At 43.1% G+C, this 26,043-nt stretch overlaps 1 protein-coding gene across 7 annotated transcripts in view; it reads right to left on the bottom strand.

Moving 5' to 3' along the window:
* NFIA (nuclear factor I A) overlaps positions 1 to 26,043 on the bottom strand; it is a 933,690-nt gene that overhangs the window by 168,388 nt on the left and 739,259 nt on the right. For all 7 annotated transcript variants that reach the window (XM_060231906.1, XM_060231903.1, XM_060231904.1 and 4 more), the window contains exon 5: positions 3,702 to 3,819. In XM_060231906.1, the coding sequence (XP_060087889.1) occupies positions 3,702 to 3,819 (118 nt within the window). The remainder of the gene's footprint in view (positions 1 to 3,701; positions 3,820 to 26,043) is intronic.

Here is a 26,043-nt window from a genome sequence, read left to right as displayed (position 1 = left end):
CTTACGAATTTTCATTGCATTAATTGCTGCTTCAATTTCAATTTTTTCAATTGGACCATTCAAAATTTTCTTCATCTTTTCCGTTAAGGGTGCTATTTTAACATTTTGCAAGTACTCTTCAATCTTTTCTTTTTTTTATTTTCACACCCTTAAATAAGTTGGCATAATACTTAAAAAATTCTCTTTTTATTCCTTCTTGATCTACTATCTCTCTTCCACCAGTCACAATTTTACTAATAATTTTACTTTCTCTCTTTTTCTTCAATTGACAAGCTAAATACTTTCCAGGCTTATTTGCACCCTCAAAGGATTTCTGTTGCAATTTTTTCAAATTCCATTTAATTTCTTTGTTCAGCAAATGTCTCATTTAAGTTTGTAATATAGTAATCTCCTTTATAATTTTCTTTTTCCCTGGCCTTTTTCTAAGTTCCCCTTCTATTTTCTTTATTTCATTTTGAATGTCCAGCATCTCTTTTTTTTTTTGCCCTCTTGTCTTCATTATTCAAAGTAATCAATATTCCTCTCATTACTGCTTTATAAGCATCCCATACTATCTGAAATTTTATATCTTCTTTATCATTTATTTGGAAAAAAGCTTTAGTTTCGTTTTCTAGAAAAGTCACTATTTCTTTATTCTGTAGTAAATCTTCATTTAATCTCCATCTTCTTGGGGGGTTTTGCAATTTTGTAATCCATAATATTGGGTTATGATCAGCACTTATCTTTGGTAAAATCTCTACTTTTTTAGTTATGAGGCCCAAATCTTTAGTACCCCATAACATGTCAATTCTGGAATAAGTGTTATGTCTCGCTGAAAAAAAAGTATAGTCTCTTACTTCCAGGTTGAATTTTCTTCAAATATCTTCCAAATTTTCTTGTTTAACCAGTTCAAAAAAAGATTTTGGCAGTTTTCCTTTCTTGTTGTTACTTTTTTTGTCCAGACCTATCCATTTTGTTCTGTATCGTTCCGTTAAAGTCTCCTATCATCAATATCTGGTCATAAGTCACTTCATCAAGCTGTCGGGTAATGTCTTTGAAAAAAAGCATCTTTTGCGCTATTTGGCGCATATAGTCCTAATAACGACGTTTTCTTTGCATTTATCATTATCTCTACCGCCACATATCTTCCATCCTTGTCTTTAAATATCAATTTTGGCTCTAATTGTTGATTGATATAAAAAAATCACGCCCCTTTTCTTTTGTTCCACCAATGAAAAAAATTCCAATCCTAATTGTTTATTCCATAACTATTTGTAATCTTTTTGTTGTATATGGATTTCTTGTAAACAAATTATATTACAATTTTGCTTTTTAATCCAATGAAATGTTGCTTTCCTTTTTTGTGGTGAATTTAGTCATTAACATTCCAAGATAATAATTTGTAATCCATTATGGTGCAATTCTTTATTCTGTTCATAGAAACTACACAGCTCATGTGCATTCGTAACTGTAATCCTTCTTCCATGTAGCTCAAAACTCAAACCTTCAGGTATTATCCATCTGTATCTTGTTCCATTAACACACAGTTTCTCTGTCAGTTTCTTGTAAGATTTCCAGTCATTTATCACTTGTCTTGGCAACTCTTTCATTATTCTAACTCTACTCTCTCCTACTGTCAGAATATTTTGAAAACTTTGGTTCAAGATTTTTCCTACCATTTCTTTTGTCATAAATCTTATGACCACATCTCCTGGCAGTTTTTTGTTCTTGGCATATGATGAGTTGACTCTATACATAAAGCCATACATATTTCTAGTCCCTTCAGGATCTTCCTCCAAGAAGTCAGCAATTATTTTCACAATATATCCCTTTTAGTCAGTTCCTTCCTCCTCAGGCACTCCTCTCAGACGAATTTGAGTTTCCATCAGTCTGCAGTCATGGATTGTCACCTTCTCTTGCAGCTTTAACAAGGTAGAAGCATGCACTTTAACTTTCTCCTCTACATCCTGGACTTTTTCCTTAACCACTACCACCTCATTTTTAAAGTCTTCCATTTCCTTTTTAAGGTCTCCAATGTCTTTTTAAAGTTCTTTTTTTACAAGCCGTTAACACCTTCTCAACTCCTTTCATTATCCTAGCTTCCATTGCTTCTAGTTGGTCTTGTATTTTTTTCTAAGGAAAGAGCTCTTGCACATGTTACTTTTGATTCTGAAATTAAAATAATCCACAAAAATTACGCGTCTTAAAATCCAAATCCAAATATCAGATTCAATAGCTTAATACTTGCCCTTTTAAATGAGCCTAATTTCGCTGTTCTTTGATCTTCCTAGGCTCGGATATTAATTTTAAAAGTTTTATTTTTTTTCAAAATGGCGAACGCAATTTCTCTATAGTAAAAAATCCTAGTGTAGGCCTTTTTCTTGTTTGTCTCTCTTCTCTTATTACTTCCTTCTTTGCTAGGAATGAAATCACGTTTTCAATGGTATCCAAATCTCGCGATCTTTGTTAGTCTCTCTTCCCTTATTACTTCCTACTTTGCTAGGCACCAAGTCCCGTTCTCAATGATATCCAAATCTCATGATCTTTGACGTACTTCCTGTTTAGCATGTAGGGAATGCAAAGCTGTGACGATGATACATTCTTCAGTGACCGCAAGTAATCCAAACAATAACTTCTTTTGCAGTTTTTAGCAATATCCTTCTTTTAACAAAGTCCAAAATTCAATCTTTCTTTTCTTCTTCTTCCCCTCTCTCTAAATCACTCCTTCCCACCTTCCAAAATTATTTTAATTGCTTTAAAGAAGTTCTGGAGCAAAAGATTGTAATCAGTACCTCTCTGCTGATATCCAGCTTAACATTGATCTTTCCAACTATCAGATGTTCACCAGTCCCAAAGAAGATTAGGATTTTGCCAAGTTTATGCCAATTGAATGGCTCTGAAAGCCTCTGTAGATGATGAAAACGCCGTTCTTCTCCAGGGGCCCCTCAAAGCCTCAAAAGAGCCCCCAACGAAGCTCTTTATCAGCCAAGGTAAACCCCCTCTTGGACAAATCTCTAGCTGAGAGATGTAGGTAGAAGGCCAGAAAGAGCCTTTTCCTACCCCGAACAGAGGCTTCAGTCTGTCCCCGTTAAAAAGACAGGTCAGCTCGCCATTTCCCTAATCCCGGAAGCCTATTGCTGTGTAACTTTGTGACCTGTTCAGCTCCCCAAACAAGCGCACCCCAAACTGGCCACCTGAGCAGATGTTCACAAATGGAATATTCCTGGATTAATCCCAATTTAATTTAGATGTGCATATAGCAGCATGATTGCTGTTTGAATCACATCCATATGGCAAAACATTTGTGTGCAACAACTTCTCATTCTAGCAGTTTCAACCAAGCCAATCCAGTCTTTGCACTTTGAAGGAATTGGGCCTTAGTCTCTTAATTGCCAGTTCCCTAAACTGGGGTTGAGCTGCTTGGGTCATTAAGATTTCAAAAAAAAGTTTTAAATTATAGGCCAACATCCCCATCCTTTATCACTTCTACTCCACCTATTGGAAATTGCTTCAAATTTATATTCATTAGATCATCAGTAACTTCCAAAATTCAAAATGTAAACTAAGGGCTTTGAGACATATTAATAGATACTCCACTTTATTCTTAGAAAGTCTCAATGTCTTAAGCAGAACCTGTCAGGGAACTTAAGTAGTAAATGACAGCATTACTGATTTTGAAATATCTGCATTGCCATAACCCCAATCTTGACAGAATGAATTACCTGGTAGAGGAGGTGCTTGGTAAAGATCTCCTCATTGCTCCTGGACTCATGCTATAGTATGAGGAACTTTCCAAATCTGAGAGTGAGAAATTAGGGCCTGTTCCTGCAGCTATTGGTGCTAGGGAAATAAAGAGAAGGAAGTCAGTAAGTCACATGAAAAAGGAATAATTACATTTTAAAAATTCACCTTATTGATTTTTACCCAACTTTCAAGTAGAAAAGTATGAGTTAACTGACACTATAATTAGAAAGCTTAAAAGTTCATTATGCAACTCTGAGATTAAGGCATTCTTTGAAGTTTCTTTTTTTGATGGCAAAGTTTGATTGCACCATGGTCTTTCTCAAAAATGGTAGGAATATTGCTTTTTCACAGATTTTCCCCATATGCTTAATATTAATGTATATATTTCCTCTTGTTTGCTGGTTTGGGTAGGTGATTTATTTATTTAAAATATTTATATCCCATGTTTTATTTAGCCCAAGGCAGCTTGTAGTCATGGCCACACAACCATGGTTAGGCCTTCTTTGTTGCATTGTCTCCTTATTGTTACAAATGTGTGAAATAATCTAGTTTTTAGCAAAGAAACTACAAGGCACATAGCCTTCATGGTGGAGAAGAAAAGTTTCAGAATTTGCTGTCATCAAGATTATTGATCTAGTGTCATCATAATAAGAAATGACTAAAAGCAAATGACCACTTTAATGCAGATGAAATGTATGGTTGTAGTAGGAGATGCAAGGGACTTTCTCACCTGCTGTTCTCTGATGCAAACAGGGCCTTTTTATGCTAGGCCACCCCCCGCCCCGATGTAGCCAATTGTCCAAGAGTTTACAGGACTCTTAGCACAGGGCCTACTGTAAGCTCCAGGAAGATTGGCTACATCAGGGATATGTGGCCTTATATGCAAAGGAGTTTCTCCTACAAAAAAAGCCCTGGTTGCAAGTAAATAGTATTTTCACAGTATTTAAACTGCAATGTTTTGCTGGGAAATATGAACATTTTTTTGGGGGGGGGGGTGTAGAAAAAGCCCAGCAGGAGCTCATTTGCATATTAGGCCACACCCCTGCCATCACCATTGATTCTCACAGGGCTTTCTTATGGAAAAAGCCCAGCAGGAACTTATCTGCATATTAGGCCACACGCCCTGATGCTAAGCCAGCCAGAACTGGGTTCCTGCTCAAAAATAAGCCCTGTGAACATCTCATGTGATCAAAATCAGGGCTGCTGAGAGCCAACATGGGCCCCTGGAAAAATATTCCATCAGCCTATCCCCTTATGACCCTGATCCAAATCTTATGTATAATTTTGTGATACTTGTACACACACATATGTATCAATGTAGGACACACTCCTTGCATCTGATAACGAGGACTTCGTTCACAAAAACATCACATCATAATAAATCTTTAGTAAATTAATCTTTAAGAAATGTATTTAAATTTACCCTTGTACAATTACTTGGCAGAAAATTAGGGATTAATTGATTATGCTGGATAAGAAGTACTGGGATCACTGGAATTGTTTTTCTAAAGAGATAACCTGAAGTTTAATGTCTACAGTAGCAAAGTAGCATTTACTAAGGGATATCAGATGTTCTACCAATACAACAACAACAGCAACACAATGCCTGAAAAGTGTTAAAATGTAATTAAGTCTAATAGGGGTGGGAAGAAGTTCTGTTCTACATGTGTAACCGCTAAATTAGATTACCATTCCATTACCATGCACATAAAGGGTGGGGCATCCTTTCACTATTTTGATAGATTATGGAGAAATATTACCCACACACCCACACACACTTCTGCTCATAATATTATACTACTATTAAATACTTCAAGTTGCCAACCAAGACTGGCCAAGACTGACAAATGGGGGAGACTGGAGGGGGGGGAATGATGTCATGGAAATAACAGAGCAAAATGGAGAAAAGTGAGGGAAAGAGGAAGAGAAATAGGAAATGTTATTTTATTTTCTACAACACACTAACAAAGACGATCTGGCTGAACAGACAAAACCACAGAGAGCCAGTTTGGTGTAGTGGTTAAGGGTGCAGACTCTTATCTGGGGGAACCAGGTTTGATTCCGCACTCCTCCACTTGCACCTGCTGAGATGGCCTTGGGTCAGCCATAGCTTTCATAGAAGCTGTCCATGAAAGGGCAGCTACTGTAAACGCACTCTCAGCCCCACCTACCTCACAGGGTGTTTGTTGTGTGTGGGGGGGCGGGAAGGTAGAGGAGATTGTGACCACTCTGAGACTCTGAGATTCAGAGTATAGGACGGGATATAAATCCAAAATCTTCTTCTACAGAGACAGGTGAAAAGAATGGAAGAAGGAAACAGACTTCTGGGAACAATGATCTTGTTAGAATGCTGCAGCCTAGCAATGATTGCAGTAGCCATGAGCAGTTCTGTCTTGTCATACCCTTTTTTAGTCCTGGCTTGCTAGATGGGTTTAGCAGGATATGCAAGTATTTGCCTCCTTGTAGTAAACTTTGTAGAAAGGCACCAGGAGGAGAAAGCTGAACTACTGCTGTTTACTGTGCTCTGCCTGCCTTGCACCCCTTGTGGCTGCAGTGCAGAACTGCATTAGGAGTAAATTAAATTGTGGCATGAGCTCCAGAAAATTTGTCCCACTATTCCCCCCTCTTGGGGGCCCTGATAGAAATGTGGTTGTCCAAATTTCACAGGTATCTATTAGGGCTCGTTCATAAATGCAGGGCCATCACTTGCTGATATAGTGAATTGTAAATTACACTACAAAATTGCACTAAACATCAGTGGAGGCAAGTCACACCACAAGCATGTTCATTCAATGACTGAAAAAAAATGTGCTAGTATTATGGACAGCGATCAAGTTCTAATGGTGATTAGCCATTCTAAGAGGTCCTAGGATCACCATAGCGTGATGAGGTAGACCGTTAGGTTGTTAAACAGTGCAATCATAATATTGGTATTATGTTCCAAGTGCTTCCCAGTGCTAGTCAAAAAAGGGTCTGCTGTATTTTGCACAAACTGAAGTTTAGGGTAGCCTAAATAGTAGTCTATTTTGGAGGTTACTGTATAGAAATGCATTTTTTTTTCTTTGTAGGTTTTTGCAATGAGCAAAACTTTTATGAGGGTTTTTTTTCTCTTTGGGCAGAGAACAGGCAGGAAGGGGCAAGTCAGTTCAAGTGCTTTCCAGATGTACCTCAGCCAACCTTCATACAAATGCTAACAGAACTAGCATATAGATAATGGGTGGGTCCAGCTCTCTCCCTTCTCCACGTAGGAACACAAGGGTAGCCCGGCAGTACAGTGCATGACTTTTACAACCTTTTATGTCTCAGGTTAAAACTGTGCCAGGAAAGAAAGTAGGAATTCAAATTAGCCCTTAAGAAATTATGTAGACAGCAGAATGTAATAGGGAAGGACAAATTTTACCTTCTTTATGAGAACAGAACTGGTGCTCATCTAGATGTCAGTGTTTGAGAAACAAAAGAAAAGTAACAGTAGCATTTGCAACTTCAAAGCTACATGCATGGTGCTATTTAGGAAGAATGGAGGAGGCTGTCATTTGTCCATCCCATTCCATATATTTGTGGCTAGCTTAGGGGTTCAGAGTGGTAAAACTGCAGTACTGCAGTCCAAGCTCTCTGCTCACAACCTGAGTCCGATCCTGGTGGAAGCTGGGTTCAGGTAGCCGGCTCAGGGTTGACTCAGCCTTCCATGCTTCTGAGGTCAGTAAAATGAGTACCCAGGTTGCTGGAGGTAAAGTGTAGAGGTCTGGGGAAGGCAATGGCAAACCACCCTCTAAAAAGTCTGCTGTGAAAACATCGTGATGTGATGTTACCCCAGAGTCATAAATGAGTGGTGCTTCCACAGGTGACTACCTTTACCTTTAAGCTAAAGAGTCTGTCCTATATTTTAACATGATAGGGCATATAAAGAGAGAGGGACAGAAATCTAGTGTAATGTAGAAGATAGTTTTAGACCTAAACTGAGAAGACCTGAGTATGTAACCTTATTTAGTGAAGCGTACTGAGAAACACTAGGTCAATCACTCTAGAGCCAGTTTGGTGTAGTAGTTAAGTGCATGACTCTTATCTGGGAGAACCGGGTTTGATTTCCCACTCCTCCACTTGCATCTGCTGGAATGGCCTTGGGTTCGCCATAGCTTTCCTACGAATTGTCTTTGAAAGAGCAGTTACTGTAAAAGCTCTCTCAGCCCCACCTACCTCACAGGGTGTCTGTTGTGTGTGTGTGTGTGGGGGGAAGGTAAAGTAGATTGTGACCATTCTGAGACTCTGAGATTCAGAGTATAGGGTGGGATATAAATCCAATATCTTCTTTTTCTTCTATCTTTCCCAGTCTAACCTGGGTGAGTGCCACTCCACCCTTGGTTTCTTCCCACCTATCCCACATTCATTCCTCCTCCACCTCAGGGGGAGCTGCCACCTGAAGAGTAGCTGTAATTCTGAGTGATCTCTAGTCTTCACCTGGATATTGGCAAATGGTTCCCTAGGAGGAAATGGCTGGTTTGGAGGGTGGAGTCTATGACATTGCGTCTGAGGTCCCACCCCTCCTCAAATCCTACCCTCTCCAGGCTCCACCCCTCAAATCTCCAGTAATTTCCCAACCCAGAATTAGACTGGTAAGTCATACTGGCTGTCATAGGGGGCTGCTGCTGAACAGGAACAAGCAGCCAGGCCTAGTTAAGACATGCCAGTCAGGTGGCATCAAGTCACCCAGAGGGTCCTGCCAGGCCTAGGGTAGTCAACCTCCCGATGGAGTCTGAAGATCTCCTTGGATCACAACTGAATTCCAAATAACAGGTCTCTCTCCCCCGGAGAAAATAACTGCTTTGGAGGGTGGACTCTATGGCATTCTATTCAGTTGAGGACTCTCCCTTTATGTACAGAAGCAGCCTGGGTCGCCTAGCAACAGCCTCTGGCTAGCAGTTTCCCCAGTGCTTCCTCGCTTATTGGAGCTATACGGACAGAGCTTGGGGATTTGGGAACAATGGGCTGCAGGATCCAAATCTCTGTCACCCAGGACCGATCACAAGCCCCTGCCTGTTTGAATGATCCAACAACGGGCTTATGTGGGAACCCAGGGATGTATATAAGTTTGGCCCCGTTGGCCTAGTCCCCAGTCTTGATTATGCAGCCCTATACCATGCTGTACCAAATAAAGAGCTTGTTATCACATATGCTGTGTTTCATCAATGCATAGAACCCACTAAACAACAGTGGCAACGAAGGTGGGATCTGGATGAGCGAGGCCCAGAGCCAACCGGCATCACTCAGTGCACCAAGCTCCAATGCGATCACGCAACTGACACCACTGCCCAGCTCGACCATGGCCACCGCCTCTGGATTGCAAAACTCTATTCCAGAGTTCAACATGGCACAGCCCGAGATCTGGGAATCTTGGGTCAAATGACTCAACTACCACCTCGTGGTCCAGAGTATCAAAGACGATAAACCAGAGATGAAGAAGGCCATCTTGTTGAACAACTGTAGCATCTCAACCTTACGGCTCGTAGAGAGCCTGGTGGTGCCGGCAATGCTCAAGACTTCTACCTTTGACCGGAGGATCGAAGTGCTGACTGGCCATTTTGTTCCAAAACCTAGCCGCCTCACCTGACAGTTGCAATTCCTCAACAGGAACTAAGACCAAATGAGACCGTAGTGGTCTACCTCAGCCTCCTGCATGAAATAGGCATGAAAGTGGAGCACGGTGCACAACTGGAAGTCGCCCTGCTAGTGAAGTTCACTCATGGCCTCTGGGACACAAAAGCTTGTCGAAAGACTGCAGCAGAGACCACCCCCACCCTGGAAAAGGCCCTTCAGATAGCCATAGCAGCTGAAGACGTGAGAAAAGAGAAGGGCCGCTGCCAGGTTGCCAGTGCTCACCAGCTTTGACTTTCCGCAGCTTCAGACGACTCCGATGGGGATGACGCCCTCAAACTACATAAGGTGGGCCGGTGAAAGCCACGTGCAGCAGAACCGACAAGCCCCAGAACCTGTGCCAGCTGTGGGGAGCCACACAAGCGATGCAACTGCAAGTTCTGGAACACAGTTTGCCACACGTGTGGAAAGTCTGGGCATCTGGCACAAGTTTGCCAATCGTCATCGCTGTGCCAAGGGGACACTTTCCGGCAGAAAAATGGCCACCGCCAAGAGGTTGCACTAGTGGAAGACCTCCAGGCACTCACCACGGCGGGGACCCAGGTATGCCAGCTGCCCATACCCTCCGCTGACAAATGAAAAGTAACTGCGTTCATAGAAGGCAAGCCCTGCAAAATGGAGGTAGATTCTGGGGAGGGCCAGACGGTCATTTTGGCCTGCACATTCAGGGAACTGTGTTGGGGGGGATTCCAGTTACACCCGTCCTCATTCATAGTTCACAATTTCCAGAAGTGGAATGTCACTGTCTTGAGGATGGTCCACATGACATACGGAAAGTTCATGGGCAAGCTTCCCATAATCATTGTAGAAGGGGATCTGTGTAGCCTACTAGGAAGGTTCTGGTTTGAGGCCCTGGGAATTCAGGTAACGGGTATCCATCACGCTCCCTCACAAAGAGATTTCCAAATGGTGTGCGAAGAATTTCCCGCTGTCTTTGACGGTACCTTGGGCACATACACCGGAGCCCCAGTGGCCTTACAACTGAACCCCAATGTGCAGCCCATAAGGCCGAAGGCCCAGCGTGTGCCCCTAGCTCTGAAACCCAAAATTGAGGAGGAGCTAGACCACCTCGTGGCCCAAGGGGTACTGGAACCGGTTGCTAATGTGAAGTGGGAGACCCTGATCAAACCCAATGGTAGCACCCACATTTGTGCCGATTACAAATGCACGATAAACAGGGTGCTGCAAGGCCATGCTTATCTGGTTCTAGTGGTAAACAACGTGCTAGCTTCTTTAGTTGGGGCGAAAATTTTTGGCAAACTTGATTTGGCCCAGGCATATCAGCAGCTCCCTGTGGACACCACCACAGTGGAGGTCCAAACCATCGTAATACACCAGGGGGACTTCCGAGTCAAGTGCCTGAAGTTCAGTGTTAGCATGGTCCCGGGGATCTTCCAGAACTTAATGGACTCCCTGCTCAAAGGTATTTCCAGGGTCCAGCCATTCTTTGATGATGTGCTGATAGCAACGACTACTGAAGAATTCACTGCCCGCCTCTGGATGGTGTTGCAGCATTTCAATGGGCCGTGGTTAAAGGTAAAATGGGAGAAGTGTGTGTTGGGGCTGCCCACCATTGACTTTCTGGGGTATACGGTGGACATGAGCAGAATCCACCAAGCGCAGGACAAAATAAAGGCCATTTGTGACGTGCCGGCCCCCACCAGTAAGGTGGAATTACTATCATTCCTGGGCTTTTTCAACTTCTACCATGCCTTCCTTCCCCACAAGGTGGCAGTAGCAGAACCCTTGCATAGACTGTTGGACAAAAGGGTGCCGTGGGTTTGGGGTCGCCAGCAAGCTGCTGCCTTCCTGGCAGTAAAGGACATACTAACTTTGAACAGCTTGCTGGTGCACTTCTATGAGCAGCTGCCTGTCATTTTGGCCTGAATGCTTCCCCTTACAGGGTGGGTACAGTGTTGGCCCACATGTTGCCGGATGGCTGCGAGGTTCCAGTAGCGTATTATTCCAGGACTTTATAAAAGCCGGAGGGAAATTACACTCAGATAGACAAAGAGGGCCTGGCCATCATGGTGGGTTAGAAAAATTTCACAACTGCCTGTATGGAAGGCCCTTCACCATCCTTACAGACGATAAGCCCCTGCTGGTCCTGTTCGCACCCAACCGCCAAAAGCCCCAAATGATTTTCCTGCAAGTGTTGCGGTTGTCCATCTTCCTCACGGGGTACCAGTATGACCTTAAGTACCACCCGGGAAAGGTGATGGGTCACGCTGACGCCCTGAGCTGCCTGCCACTGCCCTCGATGGACCCTGATCCAACCCCTGCAAAGCAGATCATGTCGCTGGAGTCCCTCCAGGACCACCTGGTTCACGCCAAGAACATTGCCCACTGTTCCGCCAAGGACATTGCTCACTGTTCCTCCTCTCGTATTTTGGGCTAGGTATGGAGGGGATGGCCTGAGGGCAGGGTGGGCTCAGACTTCTTAGCTTTTGCGTCCTGCTGGGACAAACTGTCTGTTCACAAAGGTTGTCTGTTGTGGGGAAGCAGAGTGGTGATGCCTCTGGTGCTGCCGCAGCAAGTCCTAACAGTGCTGCACGAAACCCATCCGGGGATCGTGCGCATGAAGGCACTGGCCTGGAGCTATGTATGGTGGTCGGGAATAGACAATGCTATTGTGTCCTGGGTGGTCCAATGTCAACCATGCCAGGAGACCCATCTGGCTCCACTATGAGCCCCAGCCCAACAGTGGGAGTCCACATGCAACCCCTGGTCACGCATACACCTCGACTTTGTGGGGCAAACATTCTTCCTTATGATGGACTCCTACTCTAAGTGGCTGGTGGTAATACCAGTAGCGTCCACATCCTTCCAGGCTGTGCTAGGGGCTTTCCGCGGGGTTTTTGCCACACATGGCCTCCCTGACACATTGGTATCAGATAATGGGACGGTCTTCACCTCGGACAAGTTGCAGGACTTCTGTGGCCAAATTCTAATAAAGCACATAAGGTCGGCCCCCTTTCACCCAGCCACCAACAGCCAGGTGGAAAGGATGGTGCAGGCTACAAAAGAAACGCTCTGCCGCATCATCCATGGAGAGTGGGAAGCCTGCCTTGCAGAGTGTCTTCTGGCACAACATTCCATTCCCAGTACTGTCACTGGCCATAGCCCAGCTGAGCTCCTCATGGGCCAGCGGCTGACTACCCTGCTTGACCGCATGCACCTGGACTGCGCCCCAAACCTACAAGAGGTACCACACCACTTTCACGATGATGCAGCACATAGACCAGTTACGGTCATGTGAGGTGCCAGGGGATGATGGAAAAAGGAGAGAGCACAGATAATCAGATGGCCATGCCAGATGCAACAGCCCCCAAGCCAGCAGAAGCAGAGATACTGGAAACCATGCCCCTGCCTGCACCTGAGACACCGAAGGAATTGGAACTGCTGTCGGCACATGGAACCTCTGGGGACCCGTACCTGCCAGCCGAAATCCCAGCTGCACCAGCCCCTCAAGTCACTTTACCTGAAGTGGTGACCGCTCCACCATCCAGTGCTCAGGCGGTCGACACGAGAGCACTGCAAGCCTGTGTACCTGAAGGGCACTAGGGCTTGCAGACAAAGGGGGAGAAGGATGTTATGTATGTGGACTCAAGGGAAGACTTTGGGTGTTCCTGCCTGGCTCATTGGAGCCATACGTACAGAGTTTGGGGATTTGGGAACAATGGGCTGCAGGATCCAAATCTCTGTTGCCCAGGACCAATCACAAGCCCCCGCCTGTTTGAATGATCCAATAACAGGCTTACGCGAGAGCCCAGGGATGTATATAAATTTGGCCTCGGCCCAGTTCCCAGTCTTGACTGTGCAGTCCTATATCACGCTGTACCAAATAAAGAGCTTGTTATCACATATGCTGCATGTCATCAATGCATAGAATCCTCTATACAACAGAAATAATTTACAAAAATACTCTACAGTCATTTGCTATCTTCTTTTAACTACAATATGCTTCCTTGTGCAATGGGTGAATAAAAATTTGAAGGGGAAAAAAAGACTGTAAGCTTAACTCATTTTATCAATTGTGCTATCTGCTTGAATTTCCTGACATCAGAGACAAGAGACTGTAAAACTGATGAATTTTCATGGAAAAAGAAACCAGTGTAAGTAATTTGTGTAAAAGGTATCATGGGCATGGACTGCTATAATTCAGATACCTTGCAGATAGCAAACTACTGTGGTGCGAGTAGTTATGGGATAGAAAAATGACCACACTGTAGTCAATCTGACTTGAATGTACATCAATCATAAAGGTACACTCTGCAGCATCCACTTTGCAGTTTTAGCAACCTCTTGGCCTAACATATCTGTGCTTTAAAAGCTTTCACTTGATAAATTCTCTTTCACACAAGGCCTATGGTTGAAACATAGCTGAAAGGTTAATAATGTGTTTTTCAAGCAGGAACATAACACTGTCATTTCCCAGCTGCTATAATATTTTTTAAACAACTTCATTAAAGAAGGAAAAATACCTAAATTAATTTGCTGGTTTCTAGTTCTCTGTCCTTATTTCCATAAAGTGTAATTCAACCTTGCTAACTTTGGATATATCCAGGGCTTTTTTTGTAGCAGGAACTCCTTTACATACTAGGTCACAACCTCCTGATGTAGCCAATCCTCCAAGAGCTTACAGGGCTCTTCTTACAGGGCCTACTGCAAGGTTTTATAGGACTGGCTACATCAGAGGGCCTAATATGGCCTAATTTGCAAAGGAGTTCCTGCTACAAAAAAAGCCCTGGATACATCTACAGATAGTGGGATGGTGGGATACCATTAGACAATGGAGGTCAAATATAACACTGATGAACCTCCTGATGGTATTTGGGTTTTTTGGCCACGATGTGACACAGAGTGTTGGACTGGATGGGCCATGATCCAACATGACTTCTCTTATGTTCTTGTGAAATGTAAGAAATATCAAGCTATCTCCTTAAATTATAAGGCATAGATAGCTATTTGCTTATCCCCTAACTTTTCCCATATGTAATACATAACTTTTGTTGCATTACCACTCCTTGATACCAATTCATAAAGCAACTGTGTTTGTGATAGGTGTAGCTTCTCTATAAAATTGAGCCAAGTATTCTATTATTATTATCCTTTCACCCTCACGGAATTTTTAGATGGAAGGCATACTCAGACCATTTTTGTGTGCAAAGGGACACTCAGCTAGCAACATTAACAAATTATTAAAATGTATGTCTTTATTTTTAAAAAATTATGTGTTTTCCTTGCACTGAATTAAGAATAAAATAGCCCAGTCTATATAAATTGAAAATGTCCTCTAGTAGTTATAATAAGCTAACTCATCTCATTTTAGAGGTCAGCCATGGTCATCAGTGGCACAGTAAGAAAGAGAGAGAAGTAATGTTTGAATGAAACTGCTTCTCTGTGTTGGTATTTTTAACAATCAATAAAGACTTAAGCATCTTCATTTTAACAGTAAGTATCTGTCCAATCATGATTTTATTAACAATATAATACAGCATTTCTCAAATTGGAACCCAGGGATCCCTGAAAATCTGTGAGGGTATAAGGATAAGCTCTTTTCATTCCCATCTAGAAAACATGAAAAGGAGATTTCTTAGTTTTGTAAGTATAATATAGTAGGTTCAATGCAAGGAAGGAACAAGGTGGTAGTGATCTTAGCTCTTTATTAAGAACAGCATAGTATAGGGCTGCACTAAAAGACTGGAGAACTGGGCCGACTATATACAACTCAGGGTTCCTGTGCTAGCACGTTATTGGATCATTCAAACCAGCAGGGAGCCCGTAATTGGAGCAGGGCAGCAGGGATTTGAATCCTACTGCCCATTGTTCCCGAGTCCCTAAGCTCAGTCCTTCAGGCTCCAATGAGCCAGGCAGGAACACCATTGATATTCATACTTTAGTTTGCATACACAATAGTAAGAATAAGTGTAGGGACTGTCCACCTTATGGAAAAGACATGGGATCAGCTAATTTCTATTCAATGCTGAGAGCTCATAGAAGTCATAAAATCTGAGAACCACTGGTACATAAGCAAAATGTATTCACACCACATTTAGCATTTGGTTAACATTTCTGCTTTGTCAAAGATTTCAGGTTTTCACAGCTGGTAACATCATTAGGGTTTGTAGAATCTTCAAACCCACACAACAGTCTTCAAACCCACACAACAGATCCGCCACTTGCTGCACTCGGCCAAAGATATGAGAGATCTACTTTCAACCCCTGGAGTCTACAAAATACCCTGCTCCTGTGGTGCAGTCTACATTGGCACTACCCAACGCAGTATCAACACCCGCCTCACCGAACACAAGAGACACTGTCGCTTGCTTCAGCCAGAAAAATCAGCTGTAGCTGAACATACACTTCAAGAAGGAGACCACGTCATCCACTTTGAAAGAACTGAAGTCCTTTCTATGGACTCACATTATCATACCCGCCTGAACAGAGAAGCTATTGAGATTTACAAACACCAGCACAACTTTAACAGAAAGGAAGAAGGCATTTCCATCCACCAATCTTGGTATCCAGCTCTGCAAAACACCCTACAGACTATAAATTGCAGAAATTCACAGAACAACCAGTACATTCCACAGAACAATCAGCACAGTCAACAACAATCTTCCTTTTCTTCACACCCCTTCCAACCCTCCCAGCAATTAACACAGAACAATGGTCACATTCAACAGCCAGTTTCCTTATCACTACCCTTCCAGGAAACCCCACCAAACAATGGGCACATCCACAAACCTATTGCCCTTTCACCACACCCCCTCCAGCCTAGAAATAGCAGCTCTCCAGCAGCCCTGGCCTCACTCAATGCACAGCAGCCAAGAAGGTCAGAGCACCTGCTCCGGCTGCAACGTCACTGAGGATGTTCTCCGCAGCCGAGAACGAAACGTCTGGAAGAAAAACTTTCTCCAGTAGAACACGGCACTTGAGCCCGAAAGATTCTACAAACCCTAATTTCTGTTTTGGTTTGAAGCAGATCTTTTTCTTATTTGCTATTATAAGCCATAGTTATGTAAATTTTACTTTTTGTATTAAAACTGCACACATACACATAAGACATCATAGTGAAAAAGAAAGTTTATGGATCAAAGGCCAGAAGGACACATCATTTGATGCTGGAGAACCACTTTAGTCCTGCTTGTAGTAGAACAGAAAACAGAGTTGTACTTACCTGTAACTGTTGTTCATCGAGTGGGCTTCTCTGCAGGCACACACTGGGGACTGTGTGTGCGCAGATCAAAGTTTTCTAGTTGTATGTGAATTTCCCTCCTTCCCCTGGTACTTTCCCATCAAAATGATCACATGACCAGGAGAATGCCAAAGATGGAACCTGGCATCTTGCACATGGGAAAACAGTGTGCACAACTCTGAGACAACATGTTTGTTTATTTATTTATCTACTTTCAATTTATATCTTGCCCATTCCAAATGGACTCAGGACGCCAAACAATCATAATAAAACCAACATCTCAATTTCAGGAATAAAACAATAGGACATAAACAATTATAATTTAAAACAATTTAAAACAAAGTATTGGTGCTATACAGAATATACAATTTATCTGTTGGTGGTCCTTCTGGTGGAAATGCCCAGCAGCATAAAAGCGGCAGCCTTCTCCCCTAGTTGTTACAGGTCTGTTTAAAAAGTTCAGTTTTACAAGCCCTGTGGAATTGGGAGAGATCCTGCAGGGCTCTTATGGCCTCAGGGAGCGCATTCCACAGCATTGGTGCTGCCATTGAGAAGGCCCTGGCCCATGTGGAGTCCAGTCTGGCCTCCCTTGGTCCGGGTATGGACGATAGATTTAGAGTTCCTGAATGCAGTGCTCTCTGGGAAACATATGGGGAAAGGCGGTCCCTTAGATAGACAGGTCCTTGGCCATATAGGGCTTTAAAGGTCAATATCAGCACTTTGAAATGGACTCGGAACACAATAGGCAGCCAGTGCAGCTCTTTCAGCACTGGTTGAATGTGCTCCCATCATGGGAGCCCCATTAACAACTGTGCTGCAGCATTCTGCACTAGCTGCAGTCTCAGAGTCAGAGTCAAGAGCAGCTCCATGTAGAGGGCATTACAGTAGTCTATTCTCGAGGTGACCATAGCATGGATCACCATTGCTAAGCCACAGTGCTCCAGAAAAAGGGTCAATTGTCGTACCCGCTGCAGATGGAAAAAGGTAGACTTGACAGTGGTTGCTACCTGGGCCTTCATAAACAAGGAGGACTCCAGGAGCACTCCCAGGCTCTTGACCTTCGGGGCCGGAATTAGTGGCACCCCGTCAAAAGCCGGCAAGGGGATCTCCTTTCCCAAGTCACCGCGGCTTAGATAGAGAACCTCTGTCTTTGTCGGAATCAACTTCATTCAACTCAGCCTGAGCCAAGATGTCACAGCTTGTAATGCCAGGTCCAAGTTGTCCAGGATGCAGCCAGATCGGCCACCCATCAATAGATAGAGCTGGGTGTCATCCACATATTGGTGACACCCCAGACCATACCTCTTGACAATCTAGGCAAGGGGCGCATGTAGATGTTAAATAACATCGGGGACAGAATTTCCCCTTAAGGCACACCACATGTGAGTGGGTGCCTCCGGGATGATTCTTCCCCTATCACCACCCTTTGTCCCCAACCTTGAAGGAAAGAGGCCAACCACTGCAAGGCAGACCCCCAAATCCCCACATCGGCAAGGCAACTAGACAGTAGCTGGTGGTCAACCATATCAAATGTGGCTGACAGATCTAGCAACAACAGCACTGCTGAGCCGCCTTGATCCAGATGTCTCAGGAGGTCATCCATGAGGGTAACCAAAACTGTCTCCGTCCTGTGACCTGGATAAAAGCCAGACTGGAATGGATCCAATGCAGAAGTGTCATCCAGGAACCCTTGTAACTGAGTCGCCACAGCTCGCTCTATAACCTTACCCACAAGGGTAGGTTCAACACCTGCCGATAGTTCGCCAATTCAGCCGGGTCTGCAGTTGACTTTTTAAACAGGGGCATACCATAGCCTCTTTAAGAGGTGCAGGAAAGATCCCCTTTAAAAGGGATCTGTTGATAATAACCTGTAGTGGTTCATGTAGCATCACCTGGCTAGCATTTACGAGCCAAGACGGGCACGGATCCAACCCATGTGGGGTAGGGCACACAGTAAGAAGGGTTCTGTAGACTTCTTCCAGACTGAGTGGAGTGGAGGAATCCAAAAATGGACCAGAAGAGGTGCTCGGTGCCTTGAGTTCACTCACTGTATCAAGTGTGGTGGGCAAGTCATGTCAGAATGATGAGACCTTATCTGCAAAAAAACTTGCAAAAGCCTCACAGCCTATTTCCAATTCCCTAACATTTTGTTTACCTTGTGATAAGGTTGTTAATGACAGAATTGTGCTAAATAATTGTGCCAGACAGGAGGTCGCAGACACAATCTGGGTCACAAAGCAAGCCTTCTCATAGGTCCGCATAAATGACCTATAAGATGTTCATGTGTCTTCGTCATTGTTTTTTAAAGGAGGGGAAGAATAGGTAACTCTTAAGGATCTTACAGCAAGCCTGTTACTCCCCCACAGAGTGTTGTCCAACTGGACCAAAGAATTATTTTCTTTGGGACCACTTCTCCCCATATGAGCCCCATAAGTCTTTACAGTCAGCAACCCAACACCTTCTGGTGGTCCCTGGTCCCAGAGATATCTGACTTGCCTTGCCCAGGGCCCTGGCCCAACTAGTGGAATGAGCTTTCCTTGTAAATCCAGGCCTTGTGGGACCTGCTTCAGTTCTGCATGGCCTGAAAGACAGAGCTGTTCCACCAGGTTTTCAGTTGAGGCAGCAGACATCACCTGTTATTGTTGGGGTTTAGAAACACTTTAGCAGAGTTGTGTGGTGAGAACCACAATAATAAACAGCTAGGCACACAGTTTAGCTTAAGAACAAAGTAGTTTACTTTTACTATGAGGAAAGGGTTACTAAACCCCAACAAAGGTTATGGGCTGCAGTAAGCTTCATAGCTGTGCGCAATAAGCCAAGGCAGTTAGCTAAGAAAGTTAAAGAGAGGTGCTCAGGTCTATTGTTCACGGATTTGCATCTGAAGGAATTCCTTCCCCATCGCTCGTGGTCACTGGCTGGCCGCTTGGGAACAAAGGAACGGATTCTCTTTGATGTCCCGTCGGAGAAGAAGACCCAGAGAGAGGCAAGCGCCTGCAAGTTCTGCCGGAGCATCTTCGACTGAGGAAAGTATGACGTTACAGCCACCAGAGCAGGTTGTATACAATATGGAAGGTTCCCATAAGCTTAGCATCCCTAAATTGTGCAAGGATAACTTCCTTTTATGGAACATGACTATAGAGTGTGCTCTGGGTGTGCAACAAATTAAATATGTGCTGGACTATGTAATTCCAGGGGATTTGTCTCAAGAGCAAAGAGAGAGTGTTAAACGGAAACTCTCTAAAATGTCAAGCCAAATGCAAGCGTTGGCTGTGAAAGAGGAAGAAAAAGGGGGCAGGGATCAAAGGATCTGTTACATATGCCTCCGGCCAGGGCACATTGCGAGATTATGTAAATCAAAGCAAGGAAGATTTAAAGGTGATAGCCCGGCCTTCTCAGACAAAGGGGAGAGAAGTCTTTCCCAGCAGGGGCCCAAAGGCTCACTAACAAAGGAAAAGCCACGTGCTGAAGTTTCGTTCATGTTAAGGGCTAATGACTTTGCAAAGAAAGCCTTTTTGCTGGATACTGGGTCGACTACGCATATATGTAGATCGAGAAGATGGTTTGTTTATCTAGATGAAAGGGAGCATAGATCTCTGAAGCTTGCAAATGGTGATGTTTTGCAAACAAACGGGGTTGGAGACGTTAAGTTTTCACTCTACTCAAAGGATGGAGAGCTGATTGATGTGTTGCTGAAAGACTGTGTTTACTCTGAGCAAGCAGATCAGAATTTAATCTCTGTAATGAAGTTAACAGATCAAGGAAATATGTTTTTGATTAAAGATAGAAAATGCACCATTTCCCTTCCAGGGAATGATATCTGTTTTGAAGCAAAAAGATTCGATGGTGCATACTTTCTGAACCCTGCAGAAATGGGTCATATCTATAATGTGAGATCTGTTGAGAAGTCACTGAATACGTGCAAAGAAAAGTTTGCAGGATGTGGCCAAAAGTTGCAAGCTTGTGATGTATGTGAGAAGGGGAAAGGCACAGCGCCACCCTTCAGCAAGAGAAAGCCAGTGCACAATGAGAAGTCTCTAGAAGACTGTAAAGGGTGATGTGATGAATGTAAAGACTATGTTATCTAAAGAATGCAATGCTGTGCATATTGATGAGAGCAGTGTACCCCTGATACCTGAGAAAATAAAGCCCACAGTGCAGAAAGATCAGGAAGCTGATGCAGGAATGTCCCTCACTGAAATGGCCGATTGGCTGACTGCCAGTAGCGCCAACCCTCAAGGTAGGCCAGAAAGCACCCCAGAAGCAGAAGGGGAGGCAGATCAAGCTGGGCCAGAAGGGGAGACAGACAGTACTGTGAGGCAATCTCAGAGGAGCAACAAGGGTGTACCACCTGCCAGATATGGACTTTGTAATGTTCTGCAAACTGCAAAAGAGTCCTCAAACAATGAAGAAATCCCAAGGGAGCTGATTGTAAAGTATGCCACTCTCAGAACCCTACTGAGTATAGCAGCACAGAAAGGAATGCATGTGCAGCACCTTGAGACTGAAAAGGCAAACCTCAAGGAGAACTTACCTGATAAAGGACTGAGTGAAGTACTAACTGCTTTTCTGCAGAAGCAAGGGTTCCAGCAAGGGAAAGTAGAACCCAGCCTGTTCTTCAAACTGAAGAATGATAAATGCCAGTATGTACTGATGTCAACTGATGGACTGTTGTTATGCTGTCAATGTGAATCTGATGTGCAAGAGATAGTTGACAAGCTGAATGCAGAAGTGGAAGTAAAATGTTTTGGAACTTTGAACCACTATCTTGGAATACAGATAGAAAGGACAGAGAATGGAAGTTTTCTTCTGAGTCAAAGAACCAAAATCCTGAATCTTGCTAAGGCACTGAGCCTGGAAGATGTCAAGAGAGCAAGTTTCCCACTTGACCCATCTTACCTCAAGCTGGAAGATGGAGTGCCTCTAAAGGACAATCGTCTGTACAGAGAGACCATTGGGAAACTTCAGTATCTAGCTCAACTCACCCGACCTGACATAAGTGCAGCCATTGGAATCTTGAGCAGAAAGACAAGCTCACCTAATCATCATGATTGGAAAGCAGTGAAGAGACTTGTTAAGTATCTTATTGGGACAGCTGACCTGAAACTGAAGATTGCAGCTGATGACGACCCAAGATTGGTTGGACGCAGATTGGGCCAAAGACACTACTGAACGCAAATCAGTTAGTGGGCATCTGTTTTTCTACGGAAGCAACCTGATCAGCTGGACAAGTCGCAAGCAGAGTATAGTAGCTATGTCCTCAACGGAAGCTGATTCTGCAGCAGGTGCCTGCAAAGAGCTTGAATGGATTCTACACCTGCTGAGAGACTTTGGAATAGAAGAGCCTATTCCAGTAACCCTGTTTGAAGATAACACACCTTGCCTAAGTTTGATCAAGAGTGAAAGTGTCAAAGGCAAGACCAAGCACATTTCTGTACGATACCACAAGGTGAGGGTGTTGCAGCAACAAGGAATGATTGAAGTAAAGTTTTGTCCTTCAGAAGAAATGATTGCTGACATCCTGACCAAGCCGCTCGCCAAGAAGAAGTTTGAGCACCTGAGAGAGAAGCTGAAACTTCATGACTTCAGTTCGTGAACTTGAGAAGGGGATTGTTGGGTTTCTATTGCAATTTCACTTCCTGTTGTCATGAGTTAATTAAATGAATGTATATGCATGCTGATGCTTAGCCAGTGAGAGATAGAGCCAATGAGAATGTGTGCACGTATTTCCCGCTCAGGCTAGGTGTCAAAATATAAAGTGACCATTGAAGCAATGCCCTAATTGGTTAATCCATATATTTGGGAGGTGGTCTGGGGGAAACCATTTGGTCAGTTTTATTGCCCTTTGTGTAAGTCCTCAGATCTCCATGCAGTTAGAGTTTGGACATCTCAGTGTCGAGATGTAGCTTAGAGAAGCTAGAAAGGATATTGAGTCCTTCTTTGTTTTCTAGTAATCCCAGTAACCCTTTCCTCATAGTAAAAGTAAACTACTTTGTTCTTAAGCTAAACGTGTGCCTGGCTTGATTATTGTGGTTCTCTCCACGCAACTCTGCTGAAGTGTTTCTAAACCCCAACAGTTATTTGGCCTCCCCTCCTCATTCCAATGATTTTGGATCTGATAGCGCATTAGTCACTACTACAGAGGCAGAGGTTTTAAATTAGTGTATTTTTTCACTGTTTTATTGTAATTTTAATCAGTTTTAACTGTTTTAATTGTTCTCTTTTCTGATATAACCTGCCTTGAGCGGGATATAAGTCGAATAAAATAAATAAACACATAGCCTCTCTGTGGAACCTCTTGCTCCTCCCACTAATTTCTAGCATAGACTAGAGCATTGTGAAAAGACTGACCCAGATTAAAGGAACAGAGATATCATGGACATCAGCGATATAAACTGTGGGATATGGTGCATCAAGCTCCCTTCAAGAAGGACAATAAAAGGGCCATATTGACTATTGATTCAGAACATAAAGGGAAAGTGCAGCAGAGAAATTCCACTTTCCATACATCCAAGCTAACCATTTACAGCACTCACACTTTGCAGTGGCTGAATTAGGGATGAAGTTCTATTTAATTTGCAGGTCATCAAGCACAATAGAGATAACCAGTGAAATCAAGTATATATTTGCTAAAGGATTGTAGTAGAGACTGTAACATCAGCAAGCAATTACATTATACATTATATGTCAAAGACTTTGTCCTCTAGGGAAGCTGTTTTGAGTAGAACACATAGGATGTCCTTTAAAATTGTGTGTGTCAAGCCAGGTGGTGGCTGTTGGGGGTGGGATTTTCTCCTGCTGGCCAGGTGGCCAGTAGCAGGCAGGGGCCTGCAACCCTGGAGCCTGGCAACCCTAACTCTGATACATAACACTCTTCACAAAGAGCCACTGAGAAATGCAAGGCTCTGGTAACCCGTGCCTCAAAGGATTTCAAACAGAGGGCAGCCAGGAAAAGATTCCTTCCATCACGTATAACTAAGTCTTTAAGACAGGCTCCCATTAGGCCACACCTCAGGCTTCAGGTCAGATCCATCAGAAGGGAGAGAGGGGAAGGTTTTCTTCAGTCAGGCAGTCTCTGCCAGGCCACATCAAGCTTCTTCCTTTCGTTCTTCAATCGAAAAATCTTTTCTGTGGCTGGCCTGCAGTGTCCAATGTGGGACTGCATAGAAGCCACAGTAATGAACAAATCCTCAGTTTACCTCAGCAGATTACCTGTGCATTTATATCCAAATGCTGAATATGGGGATAGATCAAGATGGGTAGCCATGTTAGTCTGTAGCAGTAGAAAAGAGTAGGAGTCGAGTAGCACCTTAAATACTAACACAATTTGTGGTAGGATATGAGCTTTCATTGAGAAGTGACTCAACGAAAGCTCATACCCTACCACAAATTTTGTTAGTCTTTAAAGTGCTACTGAACTCTTACTGTTTCCTATTGAATATGGGATTAGGGCGAGAATATGTAACAGGTATATGATTTTACATCTTAGGGCTAACTCATAAATGGATCTTCTGAGCAGTTTCTATTGGTAAACAACAGCTTCCAGAGGCCTATCGTTTGGACTGGGGCTGCAATGCAAAATAGAACAAAAATTAATTATTTCAATCCTGACAATTTTTCCAGTTGCAAATGATTCCCAGATCTGTCCCTCTGAGGGAAATATACAGCTGGTTTATGCTATTGCTTGTATACATTCCTCACTGGGCAAATAACCAGCTCTGCAAGGCCATCAGAGACTGAAATAGTGCAAAGGTAAGGTTTCCTCCCATGGTCCAATGCTGAATCCTCTGGATCCACTGTTATCACCTAAGCCTATGATATAGTTTGACCCTCAGGCACCTATTAAGCAGACAGAGCTATTAACTAATTATTCCAGTCATGTAATTTGTTAAGAAGCATAACATCTACAAATCTGAGACTTGACCCCACCCCAAAGTTGGAAGATTCTAGAAGTTTTTCCAAAGTTGTAGATTAGAGTTTAGAGAGCATGATAAAATTTACTTTTTGTGGCTTTCAAGTCCACAGAGGGGTGAGGGTGAAAAGGCCTGAGGAAGGAAGATGGGAGGATGAGGACTTACCACATGTTTGATAATGTGCAAAGAATGCTTTAGCATGGTTCCCATCATAGGGGAAATTAATCCTGCAATCATGGTTTACAAATCTAGCACTTTACTAAGGAGAAATAAGTGCACCCAAATTGCATACAAAAAAATTCATGCTACAAAGCAAATTTAAAAATCCATGTGCTGTACAATGAAAAGATCCTAAAAGAAAAAGTTACTGTAACTCAAAATGAAGCTTAAGAATTCTAAGAAGCCTTAACAGGACTTGAGCATTTGTCTTGTAAATGTACAGAAATATTTGTTCTGATTGGTACTTACAAGGGATTTGGCTCTTGCTTTGGACTGCTAATATGGGTTTTACATCTTTTCACACGCACATCCATTTCCTATTTCTCTACTACTAGGAGCATTACAAATGGAAGCATTACATATGGAAGTAAATCCGTGGATGTATTTTGGTGCATATGAATCATAGCTCACCCATATAAATATTCCATATGAGAAAGAACTCTAGGCTAAATGAATGTGAAGGAAGGTGGCTTTACTTGTTGAAGAATGGGCTTCCCCTTCAGCCTCTCCTCTGATTGATGTATATGAAGCTTATCTGACTGAGCTAATGCTGTTTTGGGATCCAGTTTCAGCTGACTGGGTGGTCTGGCCACAAACCTCTACATATACATGAGAGATGGGATACTTTTCAGTCACTGAAAGCAGAAAATGAATGTGCCTAAAACAGTCACTCTAGCCCAAAGGCTCTGTGCTCAAATGAATTAAAAATGTCCACTAGTACTAGTTCATTTACATTTGTCAGTCAAAATCAACCAAATATCTAAAGAAAAAAATAACCCCAAGAGAACAGCTTTAACAGGACTTGAGCATTTGTCTTGTGAATGTACAGAAATATTTGTTCTGATTGGTACTTATAAGGGATTTGGCTCTTGCTTTGAACTGCTAATATGGGTTTTACATCTTTTCACATGCGCATCCATTTCCTATTACTCTTCTACTAGGAGCAGTACAAATGGAGACTCATGGAAGTAAATCCACGGATGTATTTCGGTGCATATAATAATCCTCTCTGTATATACTTGATTTACTGTCACACATATTGCTTCATTCATGGGGTTAGGCATGGCTTGTTTAAATCAAGTGAAGCCAGAGTTCATTTAGCCAATGAAGGTCTTAAAGATTGCAACCAATGTTTAACCTTGATTTTTTTAATTGTGTTATACTTATTTGATTTTTGTTACAAAATGGCAAGCCCATTTTTTTCTGAAACTCTATGTCTTCTGTCCTCAAGTCAGATACATAGTTAAACTCTTTATGACCCCAGAAAACCCTAAAAAAATGACTAAAGCTGGCTTTGAGTTTACAAATAGACATATAGCTATTCTGAACACTAAAGCGGCA

This window comes from Heteronotia binoei, chromosome 2 (assembly GCF_032191835.1).
Source record: "Heteronotia binoei isolate CCM8104 ecotype False Entrance Well chromosome 2, APGP_CSIRO_Hbin_v1, whole genome shotgun sequence".
NCBI lineage: Eukaryota > Metazoa > Chordata > Lepidosauria > Squamata > Gekkonidae > Heteronotia > Heteronotia binoei.
Note: the sequence above shows the minus strand (reverse complement) of the source record. Positions and strands in the feature narration are given on the sequence as shown.